Source organism: Phoenix dactylifera, unplaced genomic scaffold (genome assembly GCF_009389715.1).
Source record: "Phoenix dactylifera cultivar Barhee BC4 unplaced genomic scaffold, palm_55x_up_171113_PBpolish2nd_filt_p 000076F, whole genome shotgun sequence".
Classification (NCBI taxonomy): Eukaryota; Viridiplantae; Streptophyta; class Magnoliopsida; order Arecales; family Arecaceae; genus Phoenix; species Phoenix dactylifera.
In genome coordinates this window covers 646,066-661,393 of record NW_024067675.1, presented here as the reverse complement: position 1 = coordinate 661,393, position 15,328 = coordinate 646,066, and the positions used below count along the sequence as shown (strand labels likewise).

Here is a 15,328-nt window from a genome sequence, read left to right as displayed (position 1 = left end):
TACCATGCTTGTCTCAATTACCCATGGAAAAAAGGTATTGTGTTCAGAACATTAACTAAGAAGGCAACTAAAATTAGAAATTTATGTTTATGGACAAACCCTCTTACATCTATGTATCAATGTTGGCTCATCAAGAGTACACCAAAAAAAGTACTTTAAATTGTTGATTAAATTGTTGCTTCATCATCATAGATGGCTTAGAACTAATAGTTAATTTTTTAATGGGATTTTTCCTTCTGATCGAGAGTTATCAGAGTTTGTCAAATTTGTTCCTAACCAATGGAATGCTTGTTTATTTTATATTAGATCAAATGAAATGCTATTGGATCAAATAGTAGAGACATTGTTGAAAAGAGATGACTTAGATAAATTAAAATATTTATTTCATGCAACAAGGGAAAGATTTTTCATTTCTTGGCCGTAAAGTTATGTGGACATGGAAAAGTGATTAAGTCTTAGCTGGATGATAAAGTCATAGAAATACTTGTTTATTTCATATTTTAGACATTAGCTCTACCGAATGGTATGCCACTATTGAAATATGGAAGAATTGAAACCTTAGAGTGCAATTTAAGAGATTTTTTGCCAAACATTAGAGTTAGTTGATCAAAGAGTTGCCGAATCAACAATGTGGACCTGACAAAATTTTTGATAAGGACATAATGGGCAACACGAAGTATTTTACAAAATAAGTAGCAAATGTTGAGAGCTAGGGTTGACCTATAATTCAATCCCAAGATTTGCGCCGTCGAAGACAACAAATTTATGGACGCCAACTGCGACAAAATCTAGAAGAATTGAGTGACGAGAAATGGTCTCCCAGCCTGCTATCCAAGAGGAATCTCTTTTGTTCTATTCACACAAAACTACAAATAGAGTCGGAAATATCAATACATAGTGAAAGGGAAGCATGCGGCGATAGCGTTCTGTTAGTCCATTCCTTACAAAGACCAAGTAGGAAGCCCCTCCCCCTAAACATCATTACAATTATATTAAACTATTCCCAAGTATGAATATCGTAAAATAACGAAGCTAAGAGGCAATTAAAAAATGCCCCCACATAATGAAGAGGGGGCCATGTTCTAACAAACGACGTGTGCACGATAGATTTGTGACAACTGTTGCAAGTTGCAAAACATGCATAAGAGATAAGCCCCTTAGAGCGTCACGGTGTGCATGGGACGTGTTGGATTGGGGCGGAGATATATCCAAAATTGAGCCATTTAAATCAGTTTTCTATTTAACCACCTACAAAAACTACTTAAAACTAATCTGAAAAATTCGGTTCAATTTATCAAATTGTTGTTCAATAGACGAGGCTAGATAAGCTCGACTAAGTTTCAACATAAAAATTCTATTGTATTTATAAAAGAAAATATAAGGAAAAAAATAAAAAATTGAAAAACATACACACATGCACATACATATGAGTCAGGTTGGGTCGGGTTAGAATCGATTTTCTGAAAACTTAAACTAAAATCGAATTAAATTTTTTTAGTTAAACTTTTCTTAAATCGACAACAAACTGAATTAAAAAAAATAATATAAACCAAATCAAAAAGACCGGTTTAGGTCGGGTTCACGGTTCGGCTAGTTTTTTGCGCACACCTAGCCATGAGCAACATCTGTTATAATATCTGGGTCATGTTTCGATTTTTCTCGTTTCTATTTCTGAAAGGTTAGTTATTGAAGTTGTCACCGAATCATTGAAAGCTTCTTTGATTATTTGTGAATTTTATACTGAGTAAAGGCTTCTCTAAATTTGGTTTGAAAAATTTAATTATCAGCAATAATTTCATATTTTATTATTGAGATAATTACTATTCGTAAAATATATAGCCTTGTCTATAATTCAATGTTCTTTGTTCTATTTGTTTCTTTTCTTTCTATTTTATAATCCAAAAGATTAAAGATTATCAAGTTACCTCTTTCTTGAAAATATCAACTGTTACCCCAAAAGGTTATGCATGCATGCATGCATCCACACACACACATATATGTGTGTGTTTGTATGTAAGTATGTATGTGTTTATATATTTATGTATATATATGTATGTATGCATATATCTTGCATATATTATAGGTGGTACCCTCAATTTTTAGCGATCATATTTATGTCGTATATACTAATATGAACCATGCTCTAGCTCATCATAAAACAAAAAATAAAATTTTCTAACCTTTTTTTATTTTTCTCTTCTTTCAATAGGAATGAGTGCCATTAAATATTATATAAAATTATTTTTATTAAATATATGAAAAGAAACCTCCCATGATTTGATCATAAAGCTCCTTTTGTTTAGCACTAACTATTCTTATCAATAAAAATAGCACTATTTTTTTTTAAAAAATAAATCGATATTATTCTTTCATATTACAATTTACAGTATTAATGAAAAAAATAAAAAATAATTATAATTTATAACTTTATTTAAAATTGTTCATTGTTATTTAAACTTTTCAATATGCTGACCGTACCTAGCGGCAGCTCACGGCTCTTGGTGCAATGGCTTTTATTATGGTATCTTCTTGGATGGAAGAATGAAGATACCCATGGACAAAAAATCTGCGTCCCTTTCTTCCTTCTTCTACCATTAACGCAGACCCGTGCCTTCTTGCCGGCTGGGTGCATCCATTCGTCGGGTAGCGTGGAGGAGCTCTTCACGTCGCCAAGTGGCAATTAGTCGTGCCTCCATGACCTGGCTCGTAGAAGAGGCTGACCAGGCAAAACATTAGGAGAAGGAAGACCAGGCCCTACTCAACCATACAAAGCCTTGGATAGCTTTGTCTCTTCTCCAAATTGTCCTTGTGCTCCCTCGGACTGACAGGCATGCCCTTCCAAGGCAATTTCTTTCTCTGGTTAAATCAATAGTTCCATTGAGATACTTTTTGAGCAACTTCTTTGCCGAGGTCAAGAGCCATTATAGTATTTTTCTTTTGATTGGAAGCTTATGTAATAACAAAGAAAAGAGAGGGAAAAAGATCTTGTTTGATTTGTATTATAGATCGCACATTTGGTTGGATATCAAGTGGTTGTAGTCTTTGAAGTTAGCCATGGAGTGTAGATTTTGATAGGCTCCTTTTGCCTGCTCCTAGTCTAGATATTGACCTAGTTTTTATTTATTTCATAACATCAACTTTATAACAACCATAATACAAGTTATGGTGGAGGTTGTATATGGTTGCTATGGCTGCCATGGCTTGAGTTTGAGTAGCTCAAAATAATCATAGCTATAGTTAAATAAAACTTCATTCGGCTACAACTAATCATCAATTACTAGCAAGCATAAAGGCTTAATTTGATATAATTCTGGGGCATCGATTTTTAATATTTGATTTTAGCTCAACTACTACTCATTTTTATTTCAAGTAACAAAAAAAAAAAGCATATATGAAAAAGTGATTTGACAAATTGGAGAGAGGGAGAAACCTATCATTGAAAAAGAGTTAGATCACCATAAAGCTTATGCATGCTGGCTTTATAAAAAAAGGTCAAGTAAACAATTATACAAACCATTCTCATGTGGACCACCAAAAGCATTATTAACGAGGCAACAAAGTACCAAAAATATAATGTTCATTGCTTGTCTTTGTTCTTGCAAAAATGGTTTGTATAGCTTGTGATGCTACTAATTAGACCTTAAACTTTCCTATTTTAAGATTTTTTGAAAAGAAAATTGCTTGGTTGGGTCAAAGGCCAAAAAAACTAAACTAGGGCAATTTGGTCATACTGTAGATATGTTTCGTCACAATATTCCTTACAAACATTGAAAGAAACTCCTCCAAATGACTAAATGCATCATATCCTCTTTGGAAACCCAGTCATCCTAGAGCTCCATAACTTCCAAATTGCTACCAGACAAGGAGGCCAGGACAAGCTCTCCACTATCCCTTCCCTTAATATACTCCCTCCTTCCCTCTCCTTCCTTTAAGTCAAATCGTTCCCCACAAGCAAACTCTACCACCAACCACTCCACCCATGGAACTCCAATTCCAGCAACACCAAGTCCCAATCTCCAAGCCCACCAAGTTCAGAGGGAGGACCAAGAGCAGCAGCACCAAATTTGTTGGTGTGAGGCAAAGGCCCTCAGGTAGATGGGTAGCAGAGATCAAGGATACCACACAGAAGATTAGGATGTGGCTTGGGACCTTCGAGACCGCCGAGGAGGCAGCCCGAGCCTACGATGAGGCCGCCTGCCTCCTCCGAGGGTCCAACACCCGCACCAACTTCATCACCCATGTCTCCACCAACTCCCCGCTAGCCTCGAGGATTCGCAACCTCCTCAGTCACAAGAAGCTCGGCAAAAATGGATCTCAACCTCATCATCCCGCCAGCAATCCTCAAAGCTATTGCACCTCCACTCCTGCCGCCAGTCCTAGTATCAGCACTAGTTCGAGCACAACCACAACTGAAGGCAGTGGTGGTACTGGTGCTGCTGCTCTTGGTCATGATAAGAAACATGACATGCAGAAAACTGATGAAGTCTACAGGCCATGCTTCAGCAATGGTGTAGAAGAACTCGATTTGGGCTCTTCACCATCAGATAATTCATGGTTATTTGAATCTGGATTCGACCGTTTGCTCGATGGATTCGAATTGCCTGATGCAAGCTCGGAGCTCTCAGAGTTCGATAGGATGAAGGTGGAAAGGCAGATATCGGCATCACTCTATGCGATGAATGGACTTCCGGAGTACTTCGAGACGGTGCATGATCCCTCTGATTCTTTATGGGACCTTCCCTCTATATGTCACTTGTCCTGCAGCACTTGATGTAGTTTGGTCACCTACCTTCTCCTTCTTTCTCCATCTTTTTCTTTTTTTTTTCTTCTATGAGAACGCTTATTGTGGTTTGCTTGTATGGAGATATCTTGGTGAGCAGGAGGTGTCATGCAGCTTAGAATTGAATGCCAGGATTCATTTCCAGATTCATTTTGGTGTCGAACTTCTGTTGTGCACGGATCTTCTTTTTCCTTTCATCTCATACATTTAGTGAGAAATTTAGGTGTTAATGCGAGCCAGCACATTAGTTCTTCTTTTTATTTCCTCATTCATTTATTCAGATTGTTGCGGTTGATGTCAGGTTGAGGGCTGATGAATGTCACTTTAGAACTTAGTGTTGGACGCGGTTGGGTGGTATAAATATAACCACCCACTAAATATAGTTATACCTAAGGTAGTTTTTTTGATAGAAGAAAACTTACAAATAAAGGCCCTAGCCTAGCCTAGTTTAAAGATGTGATATCCATCAGTTTTATGGTTTTTTACAAAGACATAGGTTAGAAGACTCTTTTTTTCTTCAAGAACTCTTGCAGATAGATTCTAATCAAATACTTGAACAATTATGACTGAAAGTACATATCACCAATATTATCGTTGCATAATATTATTTTGGTTGAGATAGCTTCTTTCACTTAGATCATACTTGTGAAGCTGACATAGAAATGGAATATGGATTGGTGCTAATTGGTTTTTCAGATGATTGAGATCAAATTAATTCGGACTAAAGGTAATTGACTGTTAACTTTTTGGCGCAGCCGGACTAGGATTTTGTTCAATAATATCCAGTTCAGTTTATAAGCTGAATGAATTAGCTTTTGGTCCTTGTTACATTGGTGTCGACCCACATGTGAGCTTCTGCTGGAAGATGGGTCCCAAAGAACATCTATATGATGTGGTAGTTGAGGCATGCCACAGAAAGAGACCTGGATGGTCTGTTCTAAATTGTCTTAAGACGTAGTTGTTGATAAAAATGCCAAAGCACTCGAAATCCTACTCACGCTCGACAAGGGGACTACAGAGCTACATAATTCTGATTGCTACCCAAAGATGATGTGTTTTATGTCAACCCAAGGATCCTCTCAAGACATGATCAAACCAAGAATGCCTTTGTCCATTGTTTTAGATAAAAGCTTAATAATGGAGGATTGATCTAAATTGCTTCAACATGCTAATGTAAACAGCGAGTAGTACACAAATTTCTAGGTTTTTCTTTTCCCCATTCATCAAAGCAAAAGCTCTTGAGGATCAAGTAGTCAAATTGTCCTCAACTTCAAGTAGAGATAAGCATACCGCCGGTTGTAGCTGGATATTTGAAGCAGTCCTCATTTACATCTTGGAAACAATTTTTTTTTTTTTTGGTAAATTGAAACAATTTTCATTGAAGCAAGAATACATGTCCTTTTCAACTTTGCAAAATTCTGGGAAAAAAAAATCTCTGTATTACATGCAAATTAGACATCCTTTTACAGCTCTCGCCGTAATTCCAGAGCCAATCGAAATACAACCATTCTGATAAATAAAAAAGCCCTAACTCTACTCAAGCTCCAGTTAAAAAATATTTGGTAGAAAATAATACGAAAATGTTCCGTGATAAACTATTGCTCAACAACCAAAAAAAAAAAAAAAAAGAAACCTGTCATACACCAAATTAATCTGATAAGAGCCCTCCTTTAAATATGTGGCATGTAAGCCTCTCCCAAAATGCGGGTCCTCCTTTTTGCTCTCTTTATATGGGTGCAGGACAAGGAAAACAGGAAACAATGTTCCATTGCCCTTTAACTAAAGCCTCTGTTCTTGGATTGGCACCAAGACACAAAACGATGCAATGCTCGCCTACCATGTGGCATCCAATATTATGTGTTGGATCCCCCTGATCTTTCACTTAACTGCTAAATGTTGGTTGGAGCCTTCAAATTTCTCATAAAAGATAAACATAGAAGTCTTCAATAGCCATCTGCTGATGTATGTCCTTCCACTTCAAACCTTAGGGTCTCCAAACTTGATTCTAGAAGCCTGTGAGCTACAAAAATACCTCCATGCACTCTCTTGAGCTCATTTTTATAATAAGTGGTCGCCTATCACTGTGGTCTTCAACTGCTATCAATTCTTTTTCTTTCTTTTTTTTTTGGGTAGAAAGAGGAGCAGCAGCTTGATCATAAATAATAGTGCATTACAGAGTCTGTAAAGATGAACTTATAGTGATGCCTGAACTGCTATTACTCCAGGGACGTCAGTAGGTTAGCTCCAGGCCGAGCATATCCAATGAGTTTCCAGCCAGAAGTCATAAGCTTAGACCGAAACATCATAGGCCTGACTGAGGCACAGGTTCCAGACGTCGACATCGTCATTGCACTCTAATCTGTCTTTGAAGTCTTTCTCAGGGCCAATAGACATATTTGTTAACATGATAACAAAGAGAGATTGATCATTCGTACAATCATCATGCATGACTTGCCAATAAATAAACTATGACGTAATATGTATGATAAATTTTAAGTGAAGGTACAACCGTCCAAGCTAGTAGTCTTTGGCTGTTGTACCAAATGACGATGCTCCTATTTCAAACAGAAAAAAATTTATTATAATCTTCACTTTGTGAACAGGGTAGGAGGTCCCATCTTTGAACATTAAGTGGTTCTTCACCATGCGATTGACATGGATAAAATTCTTCTATCTTGTTGTGGCACTCTTAGCATGCTATGGCTTAGGATCTGGTACACAATTTGTCCCATTTATGGTCATGATAATTTGATAATCAATTTTAGCTATTATCACAATTTTTTTCTCCAAGATATCTTTTAGTAATTACCCAAAGATTTGCTATATCTATATCCTTTAGCAATTTTTTACCATAACAATTCAGGACCTCACCAAAAAAAAACCTAGACTAAGATCCTCATCTATTCAAATCCAATCATAAGCACCACAACCAGTATGTAGTCAACCTTAATAGACCCATTATGCCTAGTTCACGTGGCTATGAATGGATCCGCTCTGATATCATTCATAATAATCTATCGGTCACAACTCAGAACCTTATCCAAAAAAATATCACCCGAAGGTGTTTCTTGGTACCAGCATGGGTCCTGGTATTCACCTTTCAGAACTCCATTGGAAAACTTGAACAATGGAGAATAGTCCGCTAATTCTCAAAATTGCGTTTGAAGCTTCAACTCTTTGCAGCCATTTGTGTTCTCTAAAATGAGCAACTTTTGGCTTATTCCTAAGCATGGTCATGATAATTAGATAATTAATTTTAGCTACACAGGATCATCTCCAATATATCTCTTTTATAATAACCTAGAGATATTGCTAATCTGTATTCTCTGACCTAAAAAGATTTCTAAAATATTATTTATTAAGAATTTATATTTCACCTTTCAGAACTCCAATAGGAAGTTTGAACAGTGGAGAATGGACGGTTAGTTCTAAAAATTCCACTTTGACCAAGGGGTCATCCACTCTGTTGGACTTCTCTAGCCTTCGAGACTCATTGCAGCCATTATTTTACCCAGGATTAGCAACTTCTGACCATAGAATAAAATCATGCAATGATATTTCAAGAACCAGACTGCATTGGCTATGGGACCAAATCCACCAGGATTTCCAGTTATCTTGCTTCTAAGTAGAAATTAACCAAAGACCTGCTTGAACTAAGAGCTGTTTTCTCACTGTTTTTTATAAACCATATATCAGTTATAGACCCGATATCCCATGGTTTGCGACCCTCCAATCCTCGATCAAAATCAAGCTGTCAAACAATAAATACTTGAACTAAGACTTATTTACCATCTAGTCCTCGATCAAAATCAAGGTGTCAAACTATTATTGCTTGCACTAAGAGTGGTTTTCTCAATGTTTTTCTTAACCATATATCGGATTTGGACCTATTAATCCTCTGGTTCGCAACCTTCCAGTCCTATATTAGAGTCCGAGGGTCAAAGTGTAATTGGCCTCTTGACCTCATCAGCCTACAATCGATGTGGAACTAACCACATGCCTACCACAGATCTTCACATGGTCTCCCATTTAAACACCAACATTAGGCTAAGAATCCAAATCGAGTCAAATCTAATCACAATCATCACAATTCGATCCATGATCAACATAAAAAAATCCCATGCTCCATTAACTCTTGATAACATATGGACCGGATTGATATCATTTATAATAACCTAGAACCTTATCTCAAAAAACTAACAAAGTGCCAATTAAATTCTTTGATCCTATACAAGTATTCAAAATCTCCTCAATATATAACTAATGTTGAATTAAACACATACATGCACGAATTCCCAGACAAACAAACTATAGAATATCCGATACCACAGATAAATCTGAAATAACTGAGCAATATTAATAGCCATGGGTAATTTCAACAATAACAAGAGAAAGCAATACAATAGTAAAACACCACATTACACCATATGATGGTGCATAGCAAGAGTATAACGCACAAACAGCAAATGTGTGTGTGAGAGAGAGAGACCACAACTAACACTCACTAATTAATGATTTCAGCAACTCAGTAATCTTCTCCCTCGTCCAAATCATCATCTGCACCCTCTGCTCCAACTTCCTCATAGTCCTTCTCAAGGGCAGCCAAATCCTCTCGGGCTTCAGAAAATTCCCCTTCTTCCATCCCTTCTCCAACGTACCAGTGAACAAATGCACGCTTTGCATACATGAGGTCAAATTTGTGATCAATCCGTGAAAACACTTCAGCCACAGCAGTGTTATTGCTGATCATGCAAACAGCCCGCTGCACCCTGGCCAAATCACCTCCTGGGACCACTGTTGGTGGCTGATAGTTGATTCCACACTTGAAACCAGTTGGGCACCTCGACAGCAGAAAAATGCAGTCAATTCCCTATTATAAGTAGTTCAATCTTGCAACACAAATCAACAAGAGGATGGGGATTGTGATAGCGGAACTCACCAGTCGACAAACTGGACTGTTCTCTTGGTTTTAATAGTTGCTACAGCAGCATTGACATCCTTGGGAACGACGTCTCCACGATACATTAAACAACAAGCCATGTACTTTCCATGCCTTGGGTCACATTTTGCCATCATGCTTGAAGGTTCAAAAACTGCATTTGTGATCTCAGGCACCGAAAGCTGCTCATGGTATGCTTTCTCAGCAGAGATAACAGGGGCATACGAGGAGAGCATGAAATGGATTCGGGGATAGGGTACGAGATTGGTCTGGAACTCGGTAACATCAACATTAATAGCTCCATCAAACCTCAGAGAAGTTGTCAATGAGGATATGATCTGTGATATCAACCGGTTCAAGTTGGTGTAAGTTGGCCTCTCAATGTCTAGGGACCTTCGGCAGATATCATAAATGGCTTCATTGTCCAAAAGAACTGCAACATCTGTGTGTTCAAGCAAGGAATGAGTGGAAAGGACACTGTTATATGGCTCGACAACTGCTGTAGAAACCTGCAGTAAAAAAGAACTCCAGTAAGATGAGTCCACTCTACAAAAACAGGCAAAAAGATAATAATAGCAACAACAACCAAGTCAATGAAACAGTATCTACTGCCACCACTGTCCTACCCACCAAACTTGCATGTCCTCATGCATGAATGCACAGTGATGGAGGGTCCCCAGATGTCCAGAGGCATAGATTTTAAAGTAAAACAATAAATATAGTAAGTTTCTTGGTCTGCCACTGGCATAACCAAAGCGGATCCAAAGAACCCAGAATTTGGAGGATTTTAGTTTGGCAGCATGTTTTTCCATATGATACCAAAGCTCGGACAGATAGACTCTGAAAAGCTATAGAAACAGTACTAGCTAATGAAATAGTTCTAAATTATTTGTTGTACCCCTTAATCTACAATATGTTCTAACTGAAAATCTTACTTCTCTGGAGAGTTTATTAAAGAAAAAAATATTGCATATGTCAGTTTTGGCAATATGCATTGATCATTAAATTTTAAGTAGTATGTTTCTAGAAAGAAAAATTACATATGTCAATTAATGGTACACATCTTGTCATGCCAAGAAACTGTTTCCTAATTTGCTCATACTTCAACTACTCATGATAAGTCACTAACTAACATGTCAGTTAACAAGTTCTCCTCAAACTAGTCTTTCACTGCCACGGACTCTTGGGACTATGGAATTATAGAGTAAAGTCTCAAAGGATGAATAACAAATCAGCAATGAAAAAGAACATCATGATGAACAGCACAGGCTCCTTGATCACATCATAAAGAAGCTCATATAACAAGCTCACACAACAGTTCAAACATTTGATGAGAAATGAAAAGTTAGAGCTCTTCTGACCTGCGGGGAAGGATAGATAGTGAAGCCAAGCTTTGACTTCTTCCCATAATCCACAGACAAACGTTCCAACAGCAAGGAACCCAAACCAGACCCAGTGCCACCACCAACAGCATTGAAAACCAGAAAACCTTGCAAGCCCGTGCAGTTGTCTGCCAACTTCCTCACACGGTCGAGGCAGAGATCTACGATTTCCTTCCCCACTGCAGCTCAAAAACACAAACCAATTAAAGCCAGAATTAAGGACATAAACAACATTCTTCTAACAGCAAGAGAAAGACTATCAAGAACATATAGCAAGGTATTCTACCTGTGTAGTGCCCTCGAGCAAAGTTATTGGCAGCATCCTCCTTTCCAGAAATGAGCTGCTCTGGATGGAAGAGTTGGCGATAAGACCCGGTTCTAACTTCATCAATCACGGTGGGCTCCAGATCCAAAAATATGGCCCTGGGCACATGCTTGCCGGCACCAGTCTCACTGAAGAAGGTGTTGAACGCATCGTGGGCAACACCTACCGAAGTATCGCTGCAGTAAATATCAGAGATCAGGGAATCAGCCAAACCACGCAGCTCACAGAAAGAAAACAGAAGAAGATTCTAAGACGCTCTGCTAAGTTTTGAAATAATTAAGAACTACGAATACACAAGACACGGAAAGAATCTTCGATTCGTTTACCAAAAGCACAACTTAAAACCCTTCCACTCTGCGCATAATCACTTTTTTTCAATATAAATGATGGCGAAATGTTCGTACCTATGCTCTGCTTCTTATTAATCTAAAAACACCCTCCTTTGGACAATAAATCATAATAATCTTTAAATACCCATCCATAACCAAATTCCCATTAGCCTCAATAGGGTAAATCAATAATAACCGATAAAAATAGGCAGAAAGGCATCTCATTCAAATCAGAAAATGAAAAAGATTGTCCATATGACAATGCGGATGAATTAACCGCAAAGCAAGGGAAAATATAATTTCTAAATTACCTTCAAGCACCTTAATGATCCCTCGTTATCCAAATCCTAAATAAAACATAAAAAAAGAAAAGAAAAGGCCTGAAATTGATGGTAAAAGATAAAGAAAAATTAACAAAAAAGCAAGTTTTTGGCTTCCAAACCATCCGAAATTGGGAATCGCCCCTTCTCAACTCTTCAATAGATCAAACAGAGTAGATCGAGATTAAAGCAAATTCAACACAACCAAATCACCATGGCGAAGATTATTTAAATTAGACGAAATTTCGACGAACCTGGGCATGGTACCATCAGGATGGATGCCATGCTCGAGACAGTAGAGCTCCCAGCAAGAATTCCCCACCTGAATCCCTGCCTGCCCTATATGGATGCTTATAATCTCCCTCATCTCTCTCTCCTCCTTCTCTCGCGATCTCGCGAACCCTAACCCTAGATTCCTATCTCTCTCTCTCTCTCTCTAGATCCCTTTCCCCTTGCTCCTCTCTCTCCTTTGCCACGCGATTGAGATGAAAGGAGAAGAAGATAAAAGGAAAGCGGGGACAGACGTAAATTTTGTTTCGCTTGCAGGATTTTTAAAGAAGGAAACGGCGAAGGTTAAGAACCCAGCCGACTTTACCAACCCGATTCCATAATTGCTTTGGAGTCCGCAACTGGGCCCATTTTTTATTGCCGAGTTCGGACATCTGTCCTTGTCCACTGGGCCGGCCCACCGTCTAGGGTTAAAAGCCCAAACTACCCTTGATATGTAATATCGTTTTGACTACAATTGGAATCATTATTCTTTTATGTGAGGGTATGATGGGAAACTAATAAGATTTCTTTTTCTTTTTTTGCGCTGCCCCTCTGGCGGGGGAATGGATCAGAACATGTGAACAGGGCTGATTGCTGAGCTGTCGCCAGCCTGCTTTCTCCGAATCCGCCCCGAGCTTTACGGAGAATTATGAGAATGCCACCCCTGTGGTGATATCGGCTGTGTATCTGATCAGAGCCGTAGGATCGATTCGATGGACCTCCAGGCTGCGGAAAATATACATGCGAGTTTGGGACATATCATATCAGGGAATGGTGTAAGATTGGAAGTCTGAGCTGGATGTTTGGTAAGGGGTCTATCATGATGGATCGATCTGGACCGTTTGTTAGGATTTCATATCAGTGCGACGACATCGGCGTTGGGACCCACCGCCGTTTGATGTGAGACCCGCAAAGAGTGATAAAGCCGTTAGTGACAAGATGATCCCCGACTCACCCACCTAATTATGGTGGAAGGTGGCCCGTCAACCCTCAATGGCCCGCCGATTGAGCACGTCCTTCCGTTATTACTTCTTAAATCAAAAAAAAAAAATGTTAGATTTTGTTTTCTTCTGACCTTGAAAATTTAAGTATAAAGTTTTAGATGGTTAAATTGTATGCTGATAAATCTGGTTTCCGGCTTCTTTTTGGTCATTGGAGGGGAAAATATAGATACTTTTTAGATCGTCCGTGATAAATGCATATTATTAGAACTAATTTTTTTATTTATAATTGTTATGGGGGAACTTAGCCACCATGCCCCACGTGACCGGCACGCGCGCCCAGGAAGACTACGGCAGCCCCTTGATCCAGCAATCCGAGTCGGACATCTTCGTCTCCGCAGACCGACCCCGAGTCGGGCATCTCTCGACAACGACAGGCTATTCCCCAGAGGCACGCCGCGGCCCTCTGCTCCACTACACCCAGCAACGGTCGTATCCAGCGCTGCTCCACGATCCCCTATAACAGCCGTACAAAGCGGAGCTCCACTACGCCCTGTCATGGCCGTACCCAGCGCTGCCCCACGACGCCCTGTAACGGCCATGTCAGTAGCAGCTCCATCGTGCTACACGATGACCAACCCCCCAAAAGGACCCCCCAGCCTGGTATATATGCGGCTGGGGGGAGAAGGGGGAGGGTAAGCAAGAACTTCCAGAGCATTCTCTTACTTGCTACTATTATCTCTCCTTCTCCTCCAATCTCCTCTGACTTGATCGTCGGAGGGCCCCCACTACCCCAGTGGTGGTGCGAGGCTTGCTTGCAGGTTTCCCGGTGGAAGGTGGAGCGCAATCAACACCAACCAAGGCAACTCAAACGGAACCCCGTTCACACCGCTGTGCCAATCGTTCTCGGTTTGGACCACCAGCAACAGTTGGCGCTAGAGGAAGGGACGAATCTCAGAGCGATCGTAATGGCACGGCAAGGTGGTCGTGGAGCTTCCAATGCCTCCGGTCGCGGGGCCTCTCGTGCCTCCGGCCGGGAGGCCGCTGCGTCTCCAACACATTCTCAGCAACACTCCACCGCTCCACCTCCCATTCAGATGGTCGAAGCCGCTCAGTTCGACCAGTTAGCCCAGCAGGTTCGCACCCTCGCGGAGGCAGTGCAGAACCTGCAGGGTGTGATGTCTCGGGCGCCGCAGCGGGCCCAGGAGCCGCTGCTCCCTGAGCGCTCACATGTCCTCCTCAACCCACGCTCCTTCCTCTCCCATGGGGAGGAGCGCCGGCGCGAGGAAGATTCTCGAGCACGGTCCATTCTGCCGGGACCTTCCCATCGGAGCTGCGCGGGGTACGAGAGGCAGGCCCGGGCGCGTTCCCAGATCCCCCAGTCCTCAAGGAACCCGCGCTCCAGTCGGTCCCCCTCTCGGTGCTCCTTGTCTCCCACCCATCGGTCGCGCTCCCTGGACCGGCGGGTGGACGATCTCCACCGACAACTCCAGGTCCTGAAGGGCCACTCCAAAGATCCCTTCGCCGACTTGGAGATCTCCTCCCAGCCGGCGCTTGCCTCGAGGATCCTGCGGACCCCGAATCCGCCGGGGTTTAAAATGCCGGCGATCGAGCCCTATGACGGGGCGGCGGACCCGCGGGATCACGTCGAGAGTTTCAGGACCCTTATGCTCCTTCACGGAGCATCAGATCCTCTCCTCTGCAAGGCCTTCCCGGCGACCCTCCGTGGCCCGGCAAGGGCGTGGTTCGCCGGCTTGGAGGCTAACTCAATCCAGTCCTTCGACCAGTTTACTCGCCTCTTCATCACCCATTTCGCCGTCAGTAGCCGGCGGCGACTGGTCTCCGACTCCCTCTTTGATGTCCGGCAAAACGAGGGAGAAAGCTTGCGGGATTATCTTACCCGCTTCAACAAGGCTACGCTGGAAGTCCGGAACCTGAGCCAGGAGGTGGCTCTTTCAGCCCTGAAGCGTGGCTTCCGAAAGGGCAGACTCACCTTCTCCCTGGACAAACGCCTGCCGCGGAGCTTCCCGGAGCTGTTGTCC

At 41.0% G+C, this 15,328-nt stretch overlaps 2 protein-coding genes across 2 annotated transcripts; one reads left to right on the top strand and one right to left on the bottom strand.

Annotated features, from left to right (window-relative positions):
• Positions 1 to 3,911: 3,911 nt before the first annotated feature.
• LOC103723824 (ethylene-responsive transcription factor ERN1) lies at positions 3,912 to 4,930 on the top strand. Its single transcript, XM_008814876.3, has one exon. It carries the CDS (start codon positions 3,980 to 3,982, stop codon positions 4,769 to 4,771), a length of 792 nt encoding a protein of 263 aa, XP_008813098.1. The 5' UTR covers positions 3,912 to 3,979; the 3' UTR covers positions 4,772 to 4,930.
• Positions 4,931 to 9,112: 4,182 nt separating this feature from the next.
• On the bottom strand, positions 9,113 to 12,625 carry LOC103723819 (tubulin alpha-3 chain). Its single transcript, XM_008814867.2, has 5 exons — positions 12,330 to 12,625; positions 11,388 to 11,602; positions 11,081 to 11,280; positions 9,720 to 10,228; positions 9,113 to 9,621 (listed from the first exon to the last, which is right to left on the bottom strand). The coding sequence occupies exons 1-5, from the start codon at positions 12,440 to 12,442 to the stop codon at positions 9,306 to 9,308; spliced, it is 1,353 nt and encodes a 450-aa protein (XP_008813089.1). The 5' UTR covers positions 12,443 to 12,625; the 3' UTR covers positions 9,113 to 9,305.
• Positions 12,626 to 15,328: the final 2,703 nt, after the last annotated feature.

Excerpts from the sequence above, each read along its gene's own strand:
- LOC103723824 (XM_008814876.3), top strand. The coding sequence starts at position 3,980 with ATGGAACTCCAATTCCAGCAACACCAAGTCCCAATCTCCAAGCCCACC.
- LOC103723819 (XM_008814867.2), bottom strand. The coding sequence starts at position 12,442 with ATGAGGGAGATTATAAGCATCCATATAGGGCAGGCAGGGATTCAGGTG. Across the intron at positions 11,603-12,329 it reads CCTGATGGTACCATGCCCAG|CGATACTTCGGTAGGTGTTG; the intron begins GTTCGTCGAAAT and ends TATTTACTGCAG. Across the intron at positions 10,229-11,080 it reads CTATCTATCCTTCCCCGCAG|GTTTCTACAGCAGTTGTCGA; the intron begins GTCAGAAGAGCT and ends TTTTTACTGCAG.